Source organism: Amblyomma americanum, chromosome 4 (assembly GCF_052857255.1).
Source record: "Amblyomma americanum isolate KBUSLIRL-KWMA chromosome 4, ASM5285725v1, whole genome shotgun sequence".
Lineage (NCBI taxonomy): Eukaryota > Metazoa > Arthropoda > Arachnida > Ixodida > Ixodidae > Amblyomma > Amblyomma americanum.
Window position 1 is genome coordinate 153,502,959 of NC_135500.1, and position 19,353 is coordinate 153,522,311.

Here is a 19,353-nt window from a genome sequence, read left to right on the forward strand (position 1 = left end):
TCGTCGACGTCTTGGTCATCGGTGCCACTAAAAGGAGAAGGGTCACGCTGGCGCTGCACCCCGTGACAGAGTACGGTGGCAGGGATGGGCTGCGATGGTTCACTCGGACCTTCCGGCATGGTGGCGGAGACGAGGAGCGTTCCACTTCGAAGTTCCAGGATGAGGACCGGGACGGGAACCGAGGCACCTCCACCAAGTGTCAAGGCGTTTATTTGAAGTACAGGTCGGTTGGTCTTGGTTGACCGGCGACACGACGGGCACACTCACAGGCGTCGTTCGAAAAAACCCAGCTGCACTTCGTCTGCTTCTTCGTTGTCCCGCTTGAACTCGTCCGCTTCTTCGCTGCGCTGCGCCTGTCGGTCCCATTACAATAACAATAATATAGAAATTTTACAGAGCAAAATAGTCGCTATATCCTTCACTGAAGTTTTACGAATTTTTTCTTTGTGTCGTGTCATTTTTAGTCGCTAGTATGATATGCTATGTACTATACCCACAGTTAGCATGGGCTGTTTAGGAAATCAAAGGAGAAGAAGAAGAAGAAGCATGAACGAAGCCAATGCAGCAGCTGTGGCAGCCGGGAAGTCGGCGCCGGCAGCCGTGGGAGACAACGCAGCCAAAGGATTCGCCCTTGAAAAGGGTGCGCGGTCAAGACCAAGCCGCCGCAGGGCTAAAAAGAGGAGGTCCAGCATCAAGGGTTCCGCTATTAGGAGAAGCCGCAGCGAACGGGCCGCCGACAGGGCCACAGCAGAAAGCAGGGAACACGACAAGGTCAGTGTGCACCCGCCAGGATTGGCGAGATGTCGGCGGCGACTTACGCCATTGTAACTTGTTCCAAAAAAAACTCCGACACTTCTGTTTCAAGGTAGAGAGAATGTGAGCTCTATCGTGGCTCTCCCACCCAAGCCTGTGAGAGTTCCCATTTCGAGATCTGCAAGTGAGAGGCAATAAAGGTCACTTGTCGATCGAGAGCTCATTCTATCATTCTGAGAGAGTGCAGATTCTCAGAACCGCATTCTATAGAACAGCGCTCAGTACGAGTGCCCTTGACGGCACTCTACACGTAGCTTTACATAATAACGTGGCATCTTGAATTTGTCATTTTGATACGTGTCCGTTTTGCAAAGAACCAAATGGAAGTTGACCATAATCAGATGAGGCAAACGTACAGTGCTTCCAATTTAGGGCACCTAAATGACCATAGTTTCGGATCAGTGCCTGAATTAAACGTAACTCTCTAACCTGTTGGGCTTTATTCATCAGTGGAAACGACATACGTGGATGAATAAGTTGAGTTTCCCTAACACATGCGACGATCATATCACAATTGAAAATTCCTCGTCAGTAGTAACGCTCTCGAGGGTGAACTGGGAGTGATGCATACACTGGGGTAAGGCACAGTTATCGCTCTTCCTCCTTGACAGAGAGAGATATGAGGGAGGTTTGTAAAGTATATAGTGGGGATACAGTTCACAGCGAAGAGAGTTCGCCTGTGCCTGTCTAATGATAATGGAAAGAGGAGGGAAGAGTTCGTCGTACGTGCCGCAAACTGCGGTGTTCGCGACGGTCCTGCCGGTGCACAGCCTAGTCTGCCTTGCGATTATAATGAACTGGGCAGTCTAAAAGCCCGGTGGATTTTTTCGCGCAGCTGAGCTTCAGCCAGCTCTTTCTAGTACATTTTGATGACCAGGAAGCCGCTCAAGGTGGACATAGAGCGTAGAGAGTGGGCGGTCAGATATTGTATGACAGTTTTCACGATATCCGGAGGGAGCTTTTGAGATTCGAATGTGAGCACAGTATAGCCGGAGAGTGTGAACGTGTGGTGGTGTTTGACTAGAAGTGGTTGTGAAGAATGGTCGTCTATGCTATGGCCAGAGTCGCTGCGTACATTCAGCATGTCACTTCTGTGTGGGGATGTGTGCAGGTACTTCGAGGACCGAAGACTGCCGTAGCAACTTGGGGCTGGAAGATATGGGCGTAGACCAGCGTCGTAGACCAGTGCGGGTAAATGGTTGGCCAGTGCTTCACGCCGCCCATGGTTTCTCGTTCGTATGCATGTGGCGTCGGGTGCGTTTTACAGTAAGACGTTGGAGGCTTTACCACGGGGGAACACATGGTTGAAGCTGGAGTAGGCGTCCTACCAAATGTCCGAAAAGGCTGAAGAGGTTTCTGCCTTGCTCGGAGACAGACAGGCGGTGAATCTGAGCTCTGTGGCATACTGCCGCGCTTTCCTCCAGGCATTTGAAAAAGGTGGCGTGTGCAATAAGAGTATTTGCGGTGCAGATGGCAAGTCCCATCGCTAAACGGCTGAAGCGACGTGAAGAAGATTCCAGTTCGCTTACTTTAGAAGCTCTGAGTTGTTGACGTGATTTGGCGTATGTGATCCTCAATAATAAAGTACTTCATTGACTAGACTGACTTTGTGCTCTCTGTGTCCAAGCTTTTGGCCAGTTTTACGGGAGAGCATTTGTCGAATTTGGTTTATTTGCTGCAGGAGTTGGCTGAGCCACGCGTTGCACTTTCCATCGTGTTGAAAAATGAAGCCAAAGATTTTGAGGTGGCTACGCGAGGGGATGGGCATTTGAGGGAGGAAAAATTGCATGAGGTCTCGGGAAGAAGCGGTTTTTTAAGGATGCGTTAGAAACCACAATGAATTCCCACTTTTTAGCGAAATAACTAAGATGGATGTGGCATGCGTGCTCCTGAACAACGTCAAGGCCATGCTGCACAACACAATTTAGTGTGCCGGTGGAAAATATCGTCCGCATAAATTTCGTGGTGCAGGCAAGAAATTTCAGAGTTTTCGGGGGAGTTCTTTCATTGCCAGCTTGAAAAGCACAGCTGAAACTACGAATCCCTGTGGTGTGCCTGCGGTCATGGAAAAGGGGGCGGAGTGTGTGCTTTCGGGGCCTATAATTCGGAGTGTCCTGTCTGAAAACGTTTTGGTGTAGTTGGACATGCGTACACCAGGACTAGTGTCTACAGGATGGTGAGAATTGCGGATTTGGCGAAGTTGGGTCGAGGTTGGTAGGGCCGGCCACTTGGTGGCGTCGGCATTGGGGGCGGAGGGAGGAAAGGGGGGGGGGGGGGGACGGCGCGATGGCGTCGGTGGGAGCGGCGCCACTTTATGGCTACAGGGTCTGATTCTTCCCTTTCGGGGCACGTAGGTAGTAATGGTGTACGTTTGCAGTTGCGGTTCAAGCAGCGCATTTCGGATTCGTGCAGGTTAATCGAGGAGTCTTGGTCAGGAGGAAACTATTGACTGCAAGACGAGCAGTGAATAAGGCTACGACTGTTAGGACACACGTCGGCATGGTGTGCTATGGCGTGATTTGTGTGAGGCTTTTACGGGTAGACACGATACACACCGCTTTAGAAGAAGCGTAAGTAGTCAGGGCCCTTCGACGGTGTGTAGGGGTGCGTTGGTATGGTCGAGGTGGCGGGCACTTAGGAGGCGGTTGCCATCGACACGAAAGTTGGCGGCGAAGTCGTTTTCTGTAACTTCCGTGGTGATGCTATGTATAACACCACAGGCGTTAATAGGGTTGCTGCCTACGGGAGTGGCAACTTCGTACTCGGTGGTGCTCAATGAACATTGATTGAAAAGTATCAGCTCGTCGGCAGCGGTAGGGCGGTAGGTATAAATGGCCAGGATGTTTTGCGAAGCACTGACTTGATCTAGGTATTCTCGCATTCAGTTATAATTAGGCAGGCCAAATCCACGACGGATCAATAGGCCACAGGGAATAAAGTGTTGAAGCGCTTCGCAAACTTTGTGACGATTGTGGCTGCGGTGGTTTGCCGTGGCGCCGTGGGGGCACAGGGATGAAGATTCAATGCCTGGACTGTTGACTGGCTAGGAGGGCTCACATCGTGTCGGCAGCAAGCATGTTGATGAGCGCGGCAGGCGTTGGCCCAGGGGTGCAGCTGTAGGTCTATAGCTTAGCGCGCCCAGCATGGGCGGCCTGCCAGATGCTTGTGGGCCTGTAAAACGCATAAAACGCTTAAAATTTGAATTCCCAGTGGTACTGGGGATGGCGTGGCGTTCCAGTAAAAAAGCTGGATGCGATTCGAGGACAGGAACTTGGACGTACGCGTGGTTTTGCTGGAGCTCAGTGTGTGCTCAGCCCATCATCTGGAGGTGCTCGGCTGCACCTGTTTTTTGGAGCGAGGAAGAGAGAGGAAGAGATTTGTTGACATATACACCTCGAAAGTTACCTTCAATGAGCGGGTCATTCCAAACGGAGCATAACTACTAGAAAGAACAAAATACCTGATTTTGGCGTACATTTGTAAATAACCTTGTAGCTAATAACTGAATGGCCATTTATGCCTTAATGAGGAAACGCCTAATGGGTGTTGCTTTTCCTACTCTTCGTGCATGCTTCTATAGCGGGCTCATTTGCTATTTTCTCAAGGAAGCAAATCTCACACACTGAAAAGTTCTGCCCAAATCAAATCAAACTCTGTAAGGCCGTTATCATTTCTTAAATCTCTCTAAAGCAGGTACGCTTTACTGCGATGGCGTTTAACGAATAGCATCGCTCACATCTTCGCTTATAGCTGTTTCTAAGTCGACTGCATAACGTGGTTTATACTCTGCCACTTCCGTCTGTTTCCGAAAGCTGTTCCCGATTATGATTCACGCAGGTCAAGCCCGACTTCCGTGATAGCAAGACTCCAGGCAGAAGCTATGAATCCCGGGAGACAGTTAAGGCAGAAACAGAAAGAGCCTGCGTCCCGCGCTTCTCTGCCGACAACCGCAAAAATATCGGGAGTCCTGCCCGCCATTACCGGAGTGCCCTGGGCCCAGCTCAGGAACGCGGGATGCTCGGTAAACATGCGGGCAAACTGTTACCACTGCCTGCGAAGGAGCCGGGTAAGAAGGAGCTTCCAGAAACATTGGACTGGCGAAGTCGTTAGTACACTGACTGAGCAATAGAACCTCCAACAGTCGTGGTGGCTCAGTGGTTAGCTGCGCGCGACTGATGATCCCGAGGACGCGCGTTCGATGGCGCTGCGTGGACCACATTTCCACGATGGCGAAACTGCGATCCACTGTGCGATGTCTGTGCACGTTAGCGGACATAAGGTGATTGAAATTAGTAGCCCAGAACCCCTCACTACGACGTCCCTCATAGCTTATGTGTCGCTTCGGTAGTTTTGTTTATTTATTTAAATACACTGTAAAACAAAATTTTTGGTTTAGTTATTATTTCTTTATTTACTTTAAACCCCAAACAGAAAATAGAAACCCCGATGCACGCTTTTTTTTTCGCTACAGAGGGCTGGGTATGGAAAAAGACATTAGGACAGGCAAAGTCCGCAGATCCGCACCCCGAGAGTCGGGTGAAAACTGCGGAGAACATTTGGCCAGCACCCGCGGGAAATTAATAGCAGTATACCAGGTATACAGAAGCTGTATCTTGCCAGCACTCACCAATGGTGCGGAAACTTGGAGGCCGAAGAAAAAGCATGAAACTAAGTTCTGGACAGCACAACGAACTATGGGAACGAAAGTGATATGAGTAACTTTAAGAGGCAGGAAGAGAACAGAGTAAGCCAGAGAACAAAACGGAGTTAATTATATTCTAGTTGATATCAAGAAGTGGACATGGGCAGGGCATATAATGCGAAACCATCATAACCGATGGTCGGTAAGGGTAAATGACTGCATTCCAAGAGAAGGCAAGCGTAGCAAGCTGCGCCACAAAGATAGGTGGGCGGATGAGATTAGGAAGCTTGCAGGAAAACGGTGGCCGCCGCTGTCACAGGAAAGGGGTAATTAGAGCGATATGGAAGAATTTATTGTATCCTAGTGGTCTGGACTTATGATGGTGTCTGAGAAACGACAATGGTGCCACTGCCTAGCATACCTTGGGCAAAAACTCCAGTTGCAGCTTCTGCTCTTTCAACTGAGTGGGCAAGGGAACAGGCATTATTATGTGGTCGTGGCTTTTTCGTCAGAGATGACGGCGACCTAAGTGCGGTGTGTGTGTGGATTACAATGCAGACCTATTACAAAGAAACTCTTGTACTCTTCGGCTTCACCTGGGGAGAAAGAGTGGCAGTGATCGATCTGCCGTACACGCACTCCTGTGCCATCGTACGAAGTGCTCCCGCTCTCTTTCCAAGCTACACAATGTGGCCAGCAAGAAACGGCCGATTATTCATGGCTTCAAGTCGCCACTCAGCACCTGTAATACGCTGTATGCTTATCTAGACAATTTTCATTCAAACTAGTGCGTAAACGCGGAATTTTTGGCTTCAACAACGGAGGTGACACATTGCAAGAAAAGTCACCAGTACAGCGACTAATAATAATAATAATAATAATAATAATAATAATAATAATAATAATAATAATAATAATAATAATAATAATAATAATAATATTAATTGGTTTTGGTGGGAAGGAAATGGCGCAGCATCTGTCTCGCATATCGTTGGACACCTCAACCGCGCCGTAAGGGAAGGGATAAAGGAGCGAGTGAAAGAAGAAAGTAAGAATGAGGTGCCGTAGTGGAGGGCTCCGGAATAATTTCCACCACCTGGGGATCTTTAACTTGCACTGACATCGCACAGCACATGTCAGTGCACGTTAAAGATCTCCAGATGGTCGAAATTATTGCTGATCTTGAATATTGTGCGATACTTATTTTGCATTCGTGCTCTACGTTAATTTCGTACACTGGGAATTCCGAAGAAAACAAGAATTGCCGAAACAAGAGGTTACATGAAACAGGAAGATGACACGGTGCACAGTAAATGACAGTTAAAAGCGACACGTGTTTGTGACCGTTAGAAATTCTTCGGACTGCTGGAACGAGGGATTTGTTTTAATGGCGTATGCGCTAGCGTTATTTTTTACTGAATCTTAGTTTGGTACACATTAGTCGATGTAATCAAATCAATGATGGGGCGTACTTATAGACAAGCGATTGTGAATGAAGGCTTATTGGGAATGTAGTGTCTACATGCCGAAAATTAAACACAGCGGAGGCTAAACATGACCACGAACTTTGGCGCTCTTCAAAAGTATGCTCTTTTGTTTGCGCAGCGACTGCATCCCCTCGCCACCCTTGGTCGACGCCGTCCACGAAGACGCTCCCGCGAATAAAGCAGAGTCTGGGCTTTCGCAGCTCCATCGCCAGACTAGCCGGAGCGGCTCTCATTTCACTAGCAACGCTTCTGGTGTCCGCCATCATGGCATCTGCCTTGACGTGGCTGGCCCCTGCCCGCGCCGACAGAGCCCTCTACCTCATCGGCAGACTTCAGAACTCATGCATATCAGAGGATTGCCACATCGCCGTTGGCTTCCTCAACCGTTCCCTCGACAGCAGGGTGAGCGCGTGCGACGACATTTACGGCTTCGCCTGCGGCCTCTGGGGTCGCACTGACGACGCTGGCGCGCACCTGTCTTACCGGGAGCGCCTGTACGAAGACTACGTTCGCTTGGCGCACGACGCCCTCATTGCTCAGGCTTCGGTGAAGGCTAGCGCAAGACCGGAGATTCGCCAGCTTATCCACATATACGGATCCTGTTTGAGTTTCTTCGCCAACAGAACCACCGACCTCAGGGGGCTCTGGGAGGCTGCTGGCGTGGATGCTAAAGAGTGGCTTACTACGACCAATATTTCTCACCTCTTTCGTCTCGTTGTAGATTCTACGCTTCAAAACAGCCTACCATCGGTGCTGCATGTCATACCAGCGATAAACAGTCAGGTTGCGATTGTTCTAACGGGTCGGTCTCTGAGCATGCATGCCCTGGTTCCCGACCTTGTCGACCAGCTTCTCAGTGAGGCGTCTGTCGCACTCGGCATGAACCTCTCCAAGGAAGGACTCTCGGCGGATGTGCTGGAACTGGAAGAACCAATCGATAACATCACATCATCCTGGAGACGCCAAGATGCCGTCCTGTCCTTGCCGGTGGAAACGCTGGATGATCCCTCTTTGGGCGTTGCATGGGGGCCGCTTCTTAACAGTACGGGAGAGCTGAAAGAGGTCCGGTGTAACAATGTCGCGGCCGTCCGAAGCATCCTTACCACCCTGGCTTCAGCGCGGCGACTGAAAGCTGCCGCACTCTACACGCTGCTCGTGCCTTTCGCGGCTTTCCTGGGACTGGAGTACTGTGTGGCCGAGCTTAGGCCTCACTTGGACGCAGGCATAATGCGAAAGATGTGCCTGGGAAATACGGAGTTCCTTTTTCCCCGAACTTTCCATCTAGCGCTCTCCAGCAATTTCGAAGGCAATACCTCTGGGGCTAATATGACCCAAATGTGGACACGCATCCAGTTGGCTGGCTCCAAGATGCTCACAATCGCCAGGGGTCTGAAGCTCAACGGACTCGTGCTCAAGGCTGTCTCTCTCTCAGGTATGCGTGTAAAGAAAGGCGCGCGTTGCATTTCGGAAACAAAGACCTCACCGTGCGGCTTAGTAGCTCGCGGTCTTTTTCCGTATTGTTTTAGCTTTTTTATCGTTCTACCCTAATTCTCGATAATAGATGTTATGTCCGCCATGTACTTCCTTGGAAAAACCGTGCGTAATCCAGAAACACGTTGGAATTTGTTTTACAGTTGCGCGCATGTGTTTAGATAAGGCATAACTTTTCGAAAAGAGGTTAGTTCTTGAATAAAGATATAATCTCTCTTTCATTAGCGAATCTAGTGTCTAGGGTCTGTGGTTTTTTACTCGGCCTCCTTACCATGTAAGAAATTACATGCCGTAAATACTCTATGCAGCACAAGTGTAGCCGTGCAAACATCAACCCGATTGGCAAACCGATGAGATGGATCATCTGTGTAATACGATATAATGTGGGTTCATCAACCTTGTCAGGTGGAATTATTTATTTGCCGTGCTCCTTTCAACGACAGCCATAATGCTGTTATCGTGAGGCAGCCTTTTCATTTAGCATATACTCAGGCAGTCAATAACCAAAAGTGAGATTTAATGCGACCGCTGCAGTCGGCCCATACATAGCTGCAATGCCCTTGTGGCGCTGCAGGCATCCGCATGAGGAAAATAAACGACTGAAGGTGATTCCTGTGGGGCCCTTTCCTCATCTCTTCTTTGACGGTAGAACTTATTATAAGTTTCGCTCAGCACCGTTGGGATATACATGCCAATTTTTCTTAAAGTGTGCACAATTTACTGCAGATAATCGAAGTATTTAAACCAAAGCTTCTAATTCGTATCTACGATGAAAATACCCAGTACCAGGTATAGTTTCATGCTTTCCATCTTACACGGCAACAAGCCGTAAGATTTCAGGTACATTCATTTTCAAACCCCTCTGTTGAGAACAAAGTATGGCGCGCAGAACCTTTATTACTTAATTCCTGAATTATTAAATAAACAGCTACGCATTATAGAACTTCTGCAGCCGCCTCGTGCCCGTCACAGCTTCAGGAAGACTGTAAAAGCTTACCTCCTGTCTCTACCTCACCCAACAATTTTCGTTTTTTTTTATTTTTGTAAAGTATGCGTCTTCTTTTCTTGCGAATTTTGCGAACTGCGAAAATCATAACCGGTTCACTAGCATGCACATGTGTCGTGGCGCATGCGCACAGACATCCGAGCAACCACGCAAGGTGGCACCTCGACCGAACCTCTGGGCGCTTCTTACGGCGACGACTTCGTGGCCAACTTGATTGTGTTCACTGGCGCCACGGGCCGGGTGGTTGACGTGAGCGAAATGCTCGTGTACGAGCTGCGTCGCACGCGCTTCGTGCCCACGGCGTACCTCGCCCCCGACTTCTACTACGCGAAGGCCACAGAGCCCAGCGTCAACTACGCCACGATGGGGGCCTTCGTCGCCAAGATGCTGTTCAACCGCAGCTTGCCCGAGCACCGACTGCCTGGACACACGACCTGCTTCATCAGATACGCCAAGGTGGGCTTTTTTGCAGCGTAATAGCAAATTACTTTTAGGTGCTTCATTACACCGATAGCTGCATTTGCTACTTGAACCGCGGGAAACTCCTTTGCCTTCAGTTAACTGTGTCATTACCAAAAGCCCAATCTGTATCAATGCCTTTATTTATCGATGTTCTACATATGTTCCTTATAGTTTGGTTGATCAAGAAAGAATTCGGTGTGTTTTGGTGCGAAATCAATACTGCTCGAGGTTTCCGCTCTTGGCCATCGTCCCGGAGAATCCACCATTGACCTTTAGCGTGACCTATGTGTGACGTCATACCAGCTGTGGAAAAGCGGGGCCCCAACTCGGCTCGTCGCGATTGTCCCAGCGAATCCTCCACGCGCCGCTGCCGTGGGGGAGGCGTTCGCTCTACGTGACGTCATGCCAGCTGTGGAAAAGCGGCCCCCCAACTCGGCTCGTCGCAGTCGTCCCAGCGAATCCTCCACGGTATGTCGGATGATGTGTATAAGGTGAAGCGGCAGCGATGTGCTGCAGCTAAGAAGCGGCGGCGTGCGGAAGAAACGGATGAAGAGCGGGAACAACGTTTAGCTAAACGGCGTGCATATTGTAGTCGTTATGGAGAGCGCGAAAGAGACGCAACAACGACAGCACGAAGCGAGCAAGGGACAACGCGCTCAAGAGACGCCAGAAGAACGCGCCGCAAGACTCGAGAAGCGTCGTAACGCAGATGCGGCTAGAAGTGACACCTCCCTTAGTGACTCTTCCAACTGCGGAAGAGACCGCTTTGAATTCTCGAGAGCGTCGGAATGAGACGCTTCGTGGACGACGTGCCGAGGAAGCGAAGCTTTCGCAATTCGACTTGGGTTAACCAGAGCTAAACCACAGACAATTTTTTTTTCTCCAGATAGGTCCAACCACGTACATGTGCTTTCTAGAGCGCGCTTTCATGTTGAGGTGGGCACAGAAGGTTTTGGAAGTGTTCTACATAAACAAGAGGGGAAAAGATTGTGTGAGCGATACTTCGGTCTGCCTTTTAAAAACTGAGATGTCATATCTTGAACGGTTTGGTTGGTTCCTCGTGTTTTTGGTTCTGCGCATGCCTTGGATTTTCTTTATATTTACTGGCTTGGCAGCGAATAAAGTTAGATAAAGTTAGCGCTTGTCCTGCATCCGTCTTACTAGTGTTTGTCTACCTTTAGCGCTATTATTTTCCGTCTCAAATATACCAGAGCGCCCTTGTTTGCGGGATGACCGCCCTGTCCTTTAAATACGCCTCTAGATCTCAGTGCCGTGTAGTATAGTATGGCATGGCAAGAGAGGTTCAACGTACGGAACATGGACAAGGGCTATAAGAGGCACCGTAGTGATTGGCGCCGGATATACTTCGGCCACCTTCGGTTCACTAAGTTCATTGTTGTGGCACGGCACACAGGCGTTTTTTTTATTTCGGCTCCATCGAATTCCGGACGCCCCTACCGGAATTCAATCCGGTTACCTTGGACATAGCGGATAAACACTGTGGCTCCTAAGCCACCACGCCTGTTCTCGGTGACGAAGTGGTAGTGGCCACAAAGACATGGGCATGTAAGGAGCGCTATTTGGCGGGTGCTTGTTAACTGTGGCCCGTCCAAGAGCGGTTTCGCTTACAAGTGATTGTTACTTCGTCACCAGTGGAACTAATATGGCCCTCAGACAGTCGAAGTTTCAGGCCCAGCTTTTAATCTCTGACTTGTCTCTTTGTGATTGGTTTTCAAAGTTAGTGCCTAAATATTGTCCTCTTCTGGTTTTGTGCAGTGAAACTGGATAAGCGCTGTGGTAGTCCAGCTCTCCACCAAAACATTATTGAACAGTTCAGCCGTACGATCGAGGGAAAAGCAGGAACGGGAGATGAATAAAGTTTAAAAGCCCACATTGTTTGTTTCGCCGCCTTTGACGCTCACACCAAGCGCTTATCTGGTCTGTGGAGCGTCAACAATATGAACAGGTTGTATAGGGGGACCTGCTCTGGAGCTTACCCCCAAATACTAACGCGCTTAGCGGCCATCTCCGCACTATGTGTGTAAAACCAAGGTTACTACCATGGCTTAGTGCGGAATAAGGACTGAAAAAACGCCGCAACCCTCGGCATATCATCGCGTTTCCAAGTGCCGCATTTGAAGGAGTCTATGATAAGAGTGTTTTTGTTTACTCTTTTGCCTACATGGCTGCACGAAAAGCGGTTGCTGAGATGGATTCAGGAGATCCGACGAGTACGGCAAATCCGCTTGCGGTTCATGTTTTTTGCTTTCCCGCACAAACCTTAATATGCGTAACGCATGCGGCTTCGCCGGTCACGTCTTAAGTAACACAATCTAGGCACTATAGGAAAGTCAACCAGGCCGGGCATTCTTCGGTTTCAATCCTTTTTTTTATTGCGCCGATCTTGCCTCGTGCTGATGCACTGGAGAATAGTCTCCGACAGGTGCCACTCGCCGGTCAATTTCTAGACTGTGGTCTTAACGAAGTGAGACCTTGCCGTACATGTAGTTGGCTGACTGTGCAGGCCAGACAGCAAATCATGGCTGCCAATAGACGATGTCCAAATAAGAAACAAGTATTTTGTCGGCAGTGCCAGGTGACGTAATGCACCACCCAGCATGTGTTGACAATTTTGCCAACAGCATACCACCTTGAAACTCCTATAGACGGATTCAGTGAGGATGGTTGAGAGTCATGACAGCTAAGCTGTACTTTAAATACACCACCGAGTAAATGTATCCAGGTTTTTACAGCGAATAAAGCATGCATTTTTTCAATTTCAGTTTTAGTTTCAGTTTATTTCTTGCTACAGAGAGCAATGGGCCTCGGGGAAGAAAGCCGTAGCATGACAAGCACCCGAGGCCCACAACATCCAGCAACAGTGGCTCCATTGGTCACATACAAACAAGAAAGGCATACATAAACCTAAGGCATAATTCACAATCTATGAATGAACAGCGGAAACACAAACTAAGCGAGCGATATAACATAAGGGGCAAGTAATACACAAAATTCAAAGCATGCACTGAAAGCAATATTTAAACTTTATTTAAACTATAAACATCAACGCTAAAGGCACCGTTGTCTGCCAATTGCTTGATCGCCTAATGTTAGGTTGTGTATGCATCACAAAACTTTTGATAGAAATTTTAACCCGATAGCAATAAAGAGCTCGCGTCGCAGAAAATCCAGGGTCGTCGTCGGCGTCGTCGTTGACCGTGAGCGAAAAATCCACGAAAAATCCCCAAAGGAGCAACCTAGGAGACAGGTGGGCCACCTAGGTCATAACAATTTGTAGAGTCATCACAACCTGCCAGCCTGATTGTAAGCTAACGGCGCACCGTGGAAAGTGGCAGTTTAATTAATGATTGGCCACGAGAAGTTGCTCGGCAAGAGGAAATTGGGTCTCACAAGCCCAACCTGTAGCAGAACCTGCCATCGTAGGGCAGTGGCGCATCGTTTAGCCGCTGCACTACGGCGCCAGGAGTAGTATGAGCACTCCCAGAGATCTATGAATGTTAAGTACAGGATGCACAATTCTGCATATATGGGTAATAACACATTTAAGCTATCGCGTTATGCCCTTGAGGCGGAGCTTAAGCGCCCTCAACAATTTTTTTTCCAGAATGCATACGAATGTTGAATGATTATATTGCTTTGTTTTTTTACTTAAAGCCCACACAGCGTCGCCATGTGTAAAGGGGCTGGTGTAGGCTGTAATTCATGCTGGCGTTTGGTTTTCCTAATCTTTGTATGGCGTTAACGGCTCTATTGAAACTGCTTTTGTCCGTGATATTCTATGCCCTGATATTTATCGGCAGGGGGTGCAGTGACGCAGAGGGGGAAAGCATGCCGAAGCAAACACCGATTTCGTGCCGTTGAAATCATGTGGGCTTCCAATTTCACCTAGCCCTCCAAACTGTACACAGCAGACTGTTGTTATTCTCGTCTATGCTGAATCATTATTTTGCAAGTTTTATTAATTTTGGCTTCTAAGAATGAAGAACGACCTCTCAGGCAAATTATCCTTCGACAGATAGTCACGGCGTCATCCCCACGTCTGCGTTTTAATGGGAAAACACCCCGCGCACCACAACTAATCCGCCCAATATTGAAAATGTATTGGCAAAGGCTTGTCCTAGAAAGGACCAGAGTTAAAGCAACTATTTTCGATATTGGACCTATTACCTGCGCTGCTTGGGACTGGCCTAGCACCGTTGTTTATAATGGCAATGGCATCATGCTTACAGTGACCCCAAATCAACAATGCTATAGATGCGTGAAACGATGCACCTGCGGAAGTTCCTCCTCCTTTTATTATTACAAGCATATACACTGAAAATCTCAATGAAATTATAGAATAGGAATAGTACATGGTTTTAAGCTAGTTTACTCCTTACTTCACTTTCTCGAACTGTCAAATCTACTGTAAGATCTTAATTGCAGTATTGTTCGTGAGTGTGTTGCTGTAGGTGAAATTGTGTGCATAATTTGCTTTATTCTCGCTCTATGCTGGCTGCTTCTAACCGTCGGCATAATAAGGCCTACAAGCAACATATAACAGATTTTTCTGCTCCGCCCTTTTCGAGGTTCTATATGCGCTGCGGGACAAATAAATCACTTCATTTTACTTATGTGCAGAGGCACGCGTACAGTCAACTATTTCACTCCAGATATTCCACGGGTTTACGCGCGAATTAGGACGCGCGAAGTAGAGCCCAAGTGGAGAGATATTTGACTAGTCACGTTTTTGAGTAGTTTTAGAAAGTACTAAAACATAATTATTAACATTTTTAGTGCCCGAGTGCGTGTACTGGGAATGAATTCATTCGACAGTGGACGTCGTGCATTCAAATGAAGCTTGTTTCCTTGGCAACGCTGTTTTATCAATGTACATATTCTTTTAACCAAAAAAAAAATTCAGCCGTTTTCAGGGCGCCTGGAGCAAAAGAACAAACACCATAAGCATAAGTTTTTCTTTGAAAGCCGTAATGCAGTATTAAGGGTCGCGTTGTTGCAGCAGTGCTGCGAAAGCAGTGCCGGCAGCGCCATTGGCAGGCAACTGCAGCAATCAAGTCTTGTAGCTAAACCGATCTCGATAAGTGCTTGCTAGTCGGAGCAGTGCAGCTGAGATAGAAATGAAGTTTGCGAGCGCAACAGCAAACTAAGGATCCGGCGACCGCACTAGTAACGCTCTAACGGCTCGTCTGTTCCGCCCTACTATGCGATCACTCATAATAATACCACCACATGGAACTGTGTATCACATTTACGCGCACCCTCTGGGCAGCGCGGGCTCACGGTGAATCGATTAGTACAGCTGCGTCAAACAGGCGTTTGAGTCTAAGAAGTCTTCATCAAGGAGGCCAAGCCTTACAGGGCGTATTTTAGCAGAGGCCATGACAGGGCATCCATTCTCTGCTTCCTTTTACGGTCAATACCTCTTCTGATTGGCACATTTTGCTGGCGTAGCGTGCAAGGCACGTGCAGTACTCACCCGATCCACTGCTCTCATGATAAAAAAGAATCATTTTTATTAGAAACGTTCCTTCATTCTTAGCTCTTCAGCCATTTTTGCAAATTCATTTCTTGCAGTCTCACGTTAACCCAGCTGGCCGGATTTGATGCCTCACGGCGCCCTGCGATGTGAGAAAGTGCCAATTAGGGATAGTGTGCGTAGGTATGACCATGCTTCCGAATGGCCGCTGGAAAGTGTAGCCTCCATATCAGTGCCAGTTATCCCAAGTGTAGACGTGAAGCTTTCTCTTCATGCTAAAAAAAAAACACAGGAACACTTAATTCCATGATGTGTTAGCAATGCAGTAGGCGGTTTATTCCACCCGCACAACTGGCTGGTGGCTCTTCCCGAGCTGTTCCCATACACCACCGGCCACCTGTTACGGTTGGCAGGCGGCAGACAAACCTGGTGTAATGACGTCACTTCCTTCTACCCAGTGGGCATTCTCCGGTCTGGTGATCTGACTGCCAGGCTGGTAACGTCCCACCCCTCCAGCAAATAGGATTTCTCCGATTTGGTAACATCACTGATGGCGTCACTACCCGTCAGCATGTCAGGATTTTTCTTGACGTTTTCTCCCCTGAGGCTTTTATGTTTTGCATGTTTTGCTCTCTGTGTCCTGCAGGAACACTTAAGTCTGGCGGTGCCGGAGCAGCACGAGTACGTGGACCGCCTCTTGCGCACCAGCTGGGCCATGGAGGTTGCCCGCGCCGCGAGCCACGGCGATAACACGACCTTGGCTGATAAGGAACCTCTGGCGCAGCTCTTCTACCTGCGCTTCGCCGAACCCTACTGCGGCGAAACGGAGACGCCTAGAGTGGCGGCGTTGCGCTACGCGGCCAGGACGTCCGCCAGCTTCGCGGAGGCCTTCGGATGTCCGCAACCCGAACCAGTGGGCTGCTGACGCCAGTCGCCCCACTTCGCTGAAAGGCTTCCACTGCAACCGTACAGCTAATCGTCCGCATCGGTTTGCCGGATGTCCACACTACATACTCTACAATATACCCGAAGCAGTTTGCGCACTCCGTCTCCTGGAGCTGGCACACGAAATCCTTACGTAGAATAAGCTTAATTAGAAAAACATTGGTGGGACAATTATTTTTGCAATGTTTCAACTGAACATATGTACGTCTGATGATGAATATTTTCTGGTTCGAACGTTATTTCATTTTAATTTCTTATTTTCGATGTTAATGCCAGCTTTGGCGCTCACGTGACCACCGATTTAAATCCTGGGCCGCTAGTTTAGTCAATTTTTCATGTTGAAAAGGAAGTAGCGCAAGTCTGGGTTCCAGAACAAAAGCGTCGGCCCGTTAGGATTTGTAATAAAAAAAGCTTCCTTAATGGAAAGAATAAACTCTAGGCCGTGTGATATGTGAGGTTTCTTAAAGACAATTCATGTCGCAGTAGCTCTGTCAGCGCGCACAGAAGAAAGCAAGATATTAAAAAATAAATCTTGGATGAAAACTCTATGACTATGTTCACTCGCGACGATCGTTACCTGAAATTGTGTTTGCAAGTTGGTTGCTTTTTATCGAGATGCTATTTGTTGTGAATACGCAAAACTCCAGTGCATATATCTGCGTATTGTTATTCGAGGTGTTTCAGCTATGATGTTCTGCAATTTTCAAAAATAGGCTTTTTGAGTTAGAAGAGCGCTTTTTTCAGCGTAGCATTATCAGCGGTGTAGCGCTTCAGAATGTATGTAAGACGTGCTGGCTAGTAGGCTGAATAATATTTAGTTAACTAGTTAGCCATTACTGTTACTCTCCTTATTTGCAGAGACAGAATTAAAGCAGGTTTAAAGCACGTTTTCTCGCATAGCCTTGTGTTGGTCACGTAATATGTCACACATGGCATTAAGAGACCTACTTGGCATTTGAGCTTAAAGGTCATTTTATTCCCAGCGCATTTATAGAGCTACATATATGTACGTTAGTTTTTGCAAATACATGCAAAATTTTTTGAAGGAAAGGAGAATTATTCTCGAATTAATGGAATGTATTCAATGATTTCGCTGACTTGGAGGCGAAGAAATGCCGTACGCGTTTTTAATGGGTAGACAACGGCTCAGTCTTCCAACGAATGCAACGAAGGGGAAGATTGAAATTATTTGGGTCGCTGGGAAAAAGTATCATTGCTAATCTTCCTGCGTGTACGATGGCTGTCAAAAGCGCATAAAAGTATGTCGCGCGTAAAATATTCTGCTCTCTGAATTTTTATCTTTAACAGTAGCAAAAATACAAAAATGCAAGACCTGTTTTCTTGAAGTTGGTGTTAAGCGTTGCCTCTATAAAGACATACACAATAAGACAGAAATATCTTAGTACAAATTTGTCCCGAAGGTCAGAACTACGTTGGTAATACACTGAGCGCAGATAATGACGTAAAAGAGGATTCAGTTCACTCGCGTTTCAAGATTGCCTTTGACATGTATATCGCGTTGGAAATAAGCCTTCTCAGGCTGTGTGCCGAATCTAATAAAGTGCATTTTCGCATGAACGCTTTTACTTGAGCAAAGCAAACACGAAAAAGCTACTTGGCTTGTATTCATGCCCGCAAGCAAATGTAATGGGCGCACGCGAAATGCGATTGAAATTTTATGCACGCATAGTTCAGGAACAGCAAAGGTATGAAATAATAGAGATGAGGCCTGAAAGTGCAGCCGCTGCATTCCTTATGTGCAAAAAAAAAGGAAAGTATAAAAAGAGGAACATCGGCAACTCATGGTGAAAGCGCTTTGTCTGTCGGGATGGGAAAATGCGCTTATAAAAGCGCCGAGGCAGCAAACATGCGTGACTGCATGTATCAGAGCCGCCAGTGTTTTCTTCGAACATGCGACAAGAATATTTTATGTTCGATGTCTCTTAAAACAAATCTCCTGCATGTGTTGCTATACTGCGTCTTGATTCACCGTTTAGGGGAATCCTCTAAGGCGAAATAGCAATGTAATAAGACAATCATTACTCATTTGCATACATCAAAGCTTAGCGATCTGGCTACTGAGAAAAGCTATACAGCTTTCACAGAAAGTTTGTAGTTGCAGAAAATTTGTTCTGGAATAGGATTCGAACCCAGGACCACTGCAAATGCAAGTGGCAGAGTGCGTCCAGCACTCCGCCATTTTCCAAAATTAAGTTTAATATCTTTGGTCCAAGGAGCAGCAGCACGCATCCGGGGACAGTTGTATACTAAATTTTGTAGGCAAATAAAACCCTATTGGTTGTGGTATAGAAATAAAACCACAATTAAATAATAGGTAAACATTCTATCCATGCAATTACTAATTGAAGCGTTGCCATATCGCGCCGCAAGCCCAATTCTAGGCCTACCTTGATCCCCCCAAACGAAGCAAATTCCGTTTGGGGCCCATCTAGAGGGGGTATAACTGGACAACGGGCGCGTTCTTCGCTTTCTTCGTCTAGTAAACCAAACAACTAACGCTGTTACTTCAACGTCTTCCAGATGGTGGCGGCCTTTCTTTTTTTTTCTTAATACAAATTTGCTGTGAAATACGTATAGCATTTCTTTGTAGCGTGCTTATCAGTGATGACTCGCTTAAAACTGTCTACTGTGCCGCCTTCTCTTGGGCACCACATTTAACTCTCCATGGCATTTCGTGCTGAGCAGCACATGACGAAACCAGTCGAGTTACTCTAATATAGCGTGGCAGAGGCTGTAACATTTATTTTTCGTGAGTCAATTGTTCCCTTAAGTAACACTTCAATCATTGATGGTGTAATATACGATAATCGGCAGCTAAATCACCTTTGCATGAAGAATAATACATTTGTGTTTTAATCGCTTCACAATTACACACAGAAATGGTTCTAATTATTTCTGTTGGTTATAACGAGTGGCCGTTCCAGGTGGTTGAGTTCGAAATTTTTTGCGTGCATTTGCAGTTTTTTGTTATTATTTATTTGCGAAATAC

At 47.4% G+C, this 19,353-nt stretch overlaps 1 protein-coding gene across 1 annotated transcript; it reads left to right on the forward strand.

Annotated features, from left to right (window-relative positions):
* The first annotated feature begins 546 nt into the window (after window positions 1-546).
* LOC144129878 (uncharacterized) lies at window positions 547-16,666 on the forward strand. Its single transcript, XM_077663938.1, has 5 exons — window positions 547-771; window positions 4,651-4,879; window positions 7,061-8,374; window positions 9,573-9,895; window positions 16,045-16,666. The coding sequence occupies exons 1-5, from the start codon at window positions 547-549 to the stop codon at window positions 16,321-16,323; spliced, it is 2,370 nt and encodes a 789-aa protein (XP_077520064.1). The 3' UTR covers window positions 16,324-16,666.
* Window positions 16,667-19,353: the final 2,687 nt, after the last annotated feature.

What these genes read in the sequence shown, in the direction of transcription:
- LOC144129878 (XM_077663938.1), top strand. Translation starts at nt 547, where the DNA reads ATGAACGAAGCCAATGCAGCAGCTGTGGCAGCCGGGAAGTCGGCGCCG. An exon ending in ACTGCCTGCGAAGGAGCCGG is followed by an intron (nt 4,880 to 7,060) that starts GTAAGAAGGAGC and finishes TTGTTTGCGCAG; the next exon opens with CGACTGCATCCCCTCGCCAC. An exon ending in GCTTCATCAGATACGCCAAG is followed by an intron (nt 9,896 to 16,044) that starts GTGGGCTTTTTT and finishes TGTGTCCTGCAG; the next exon opens with GAACACTTAAGTCTGGCGGT.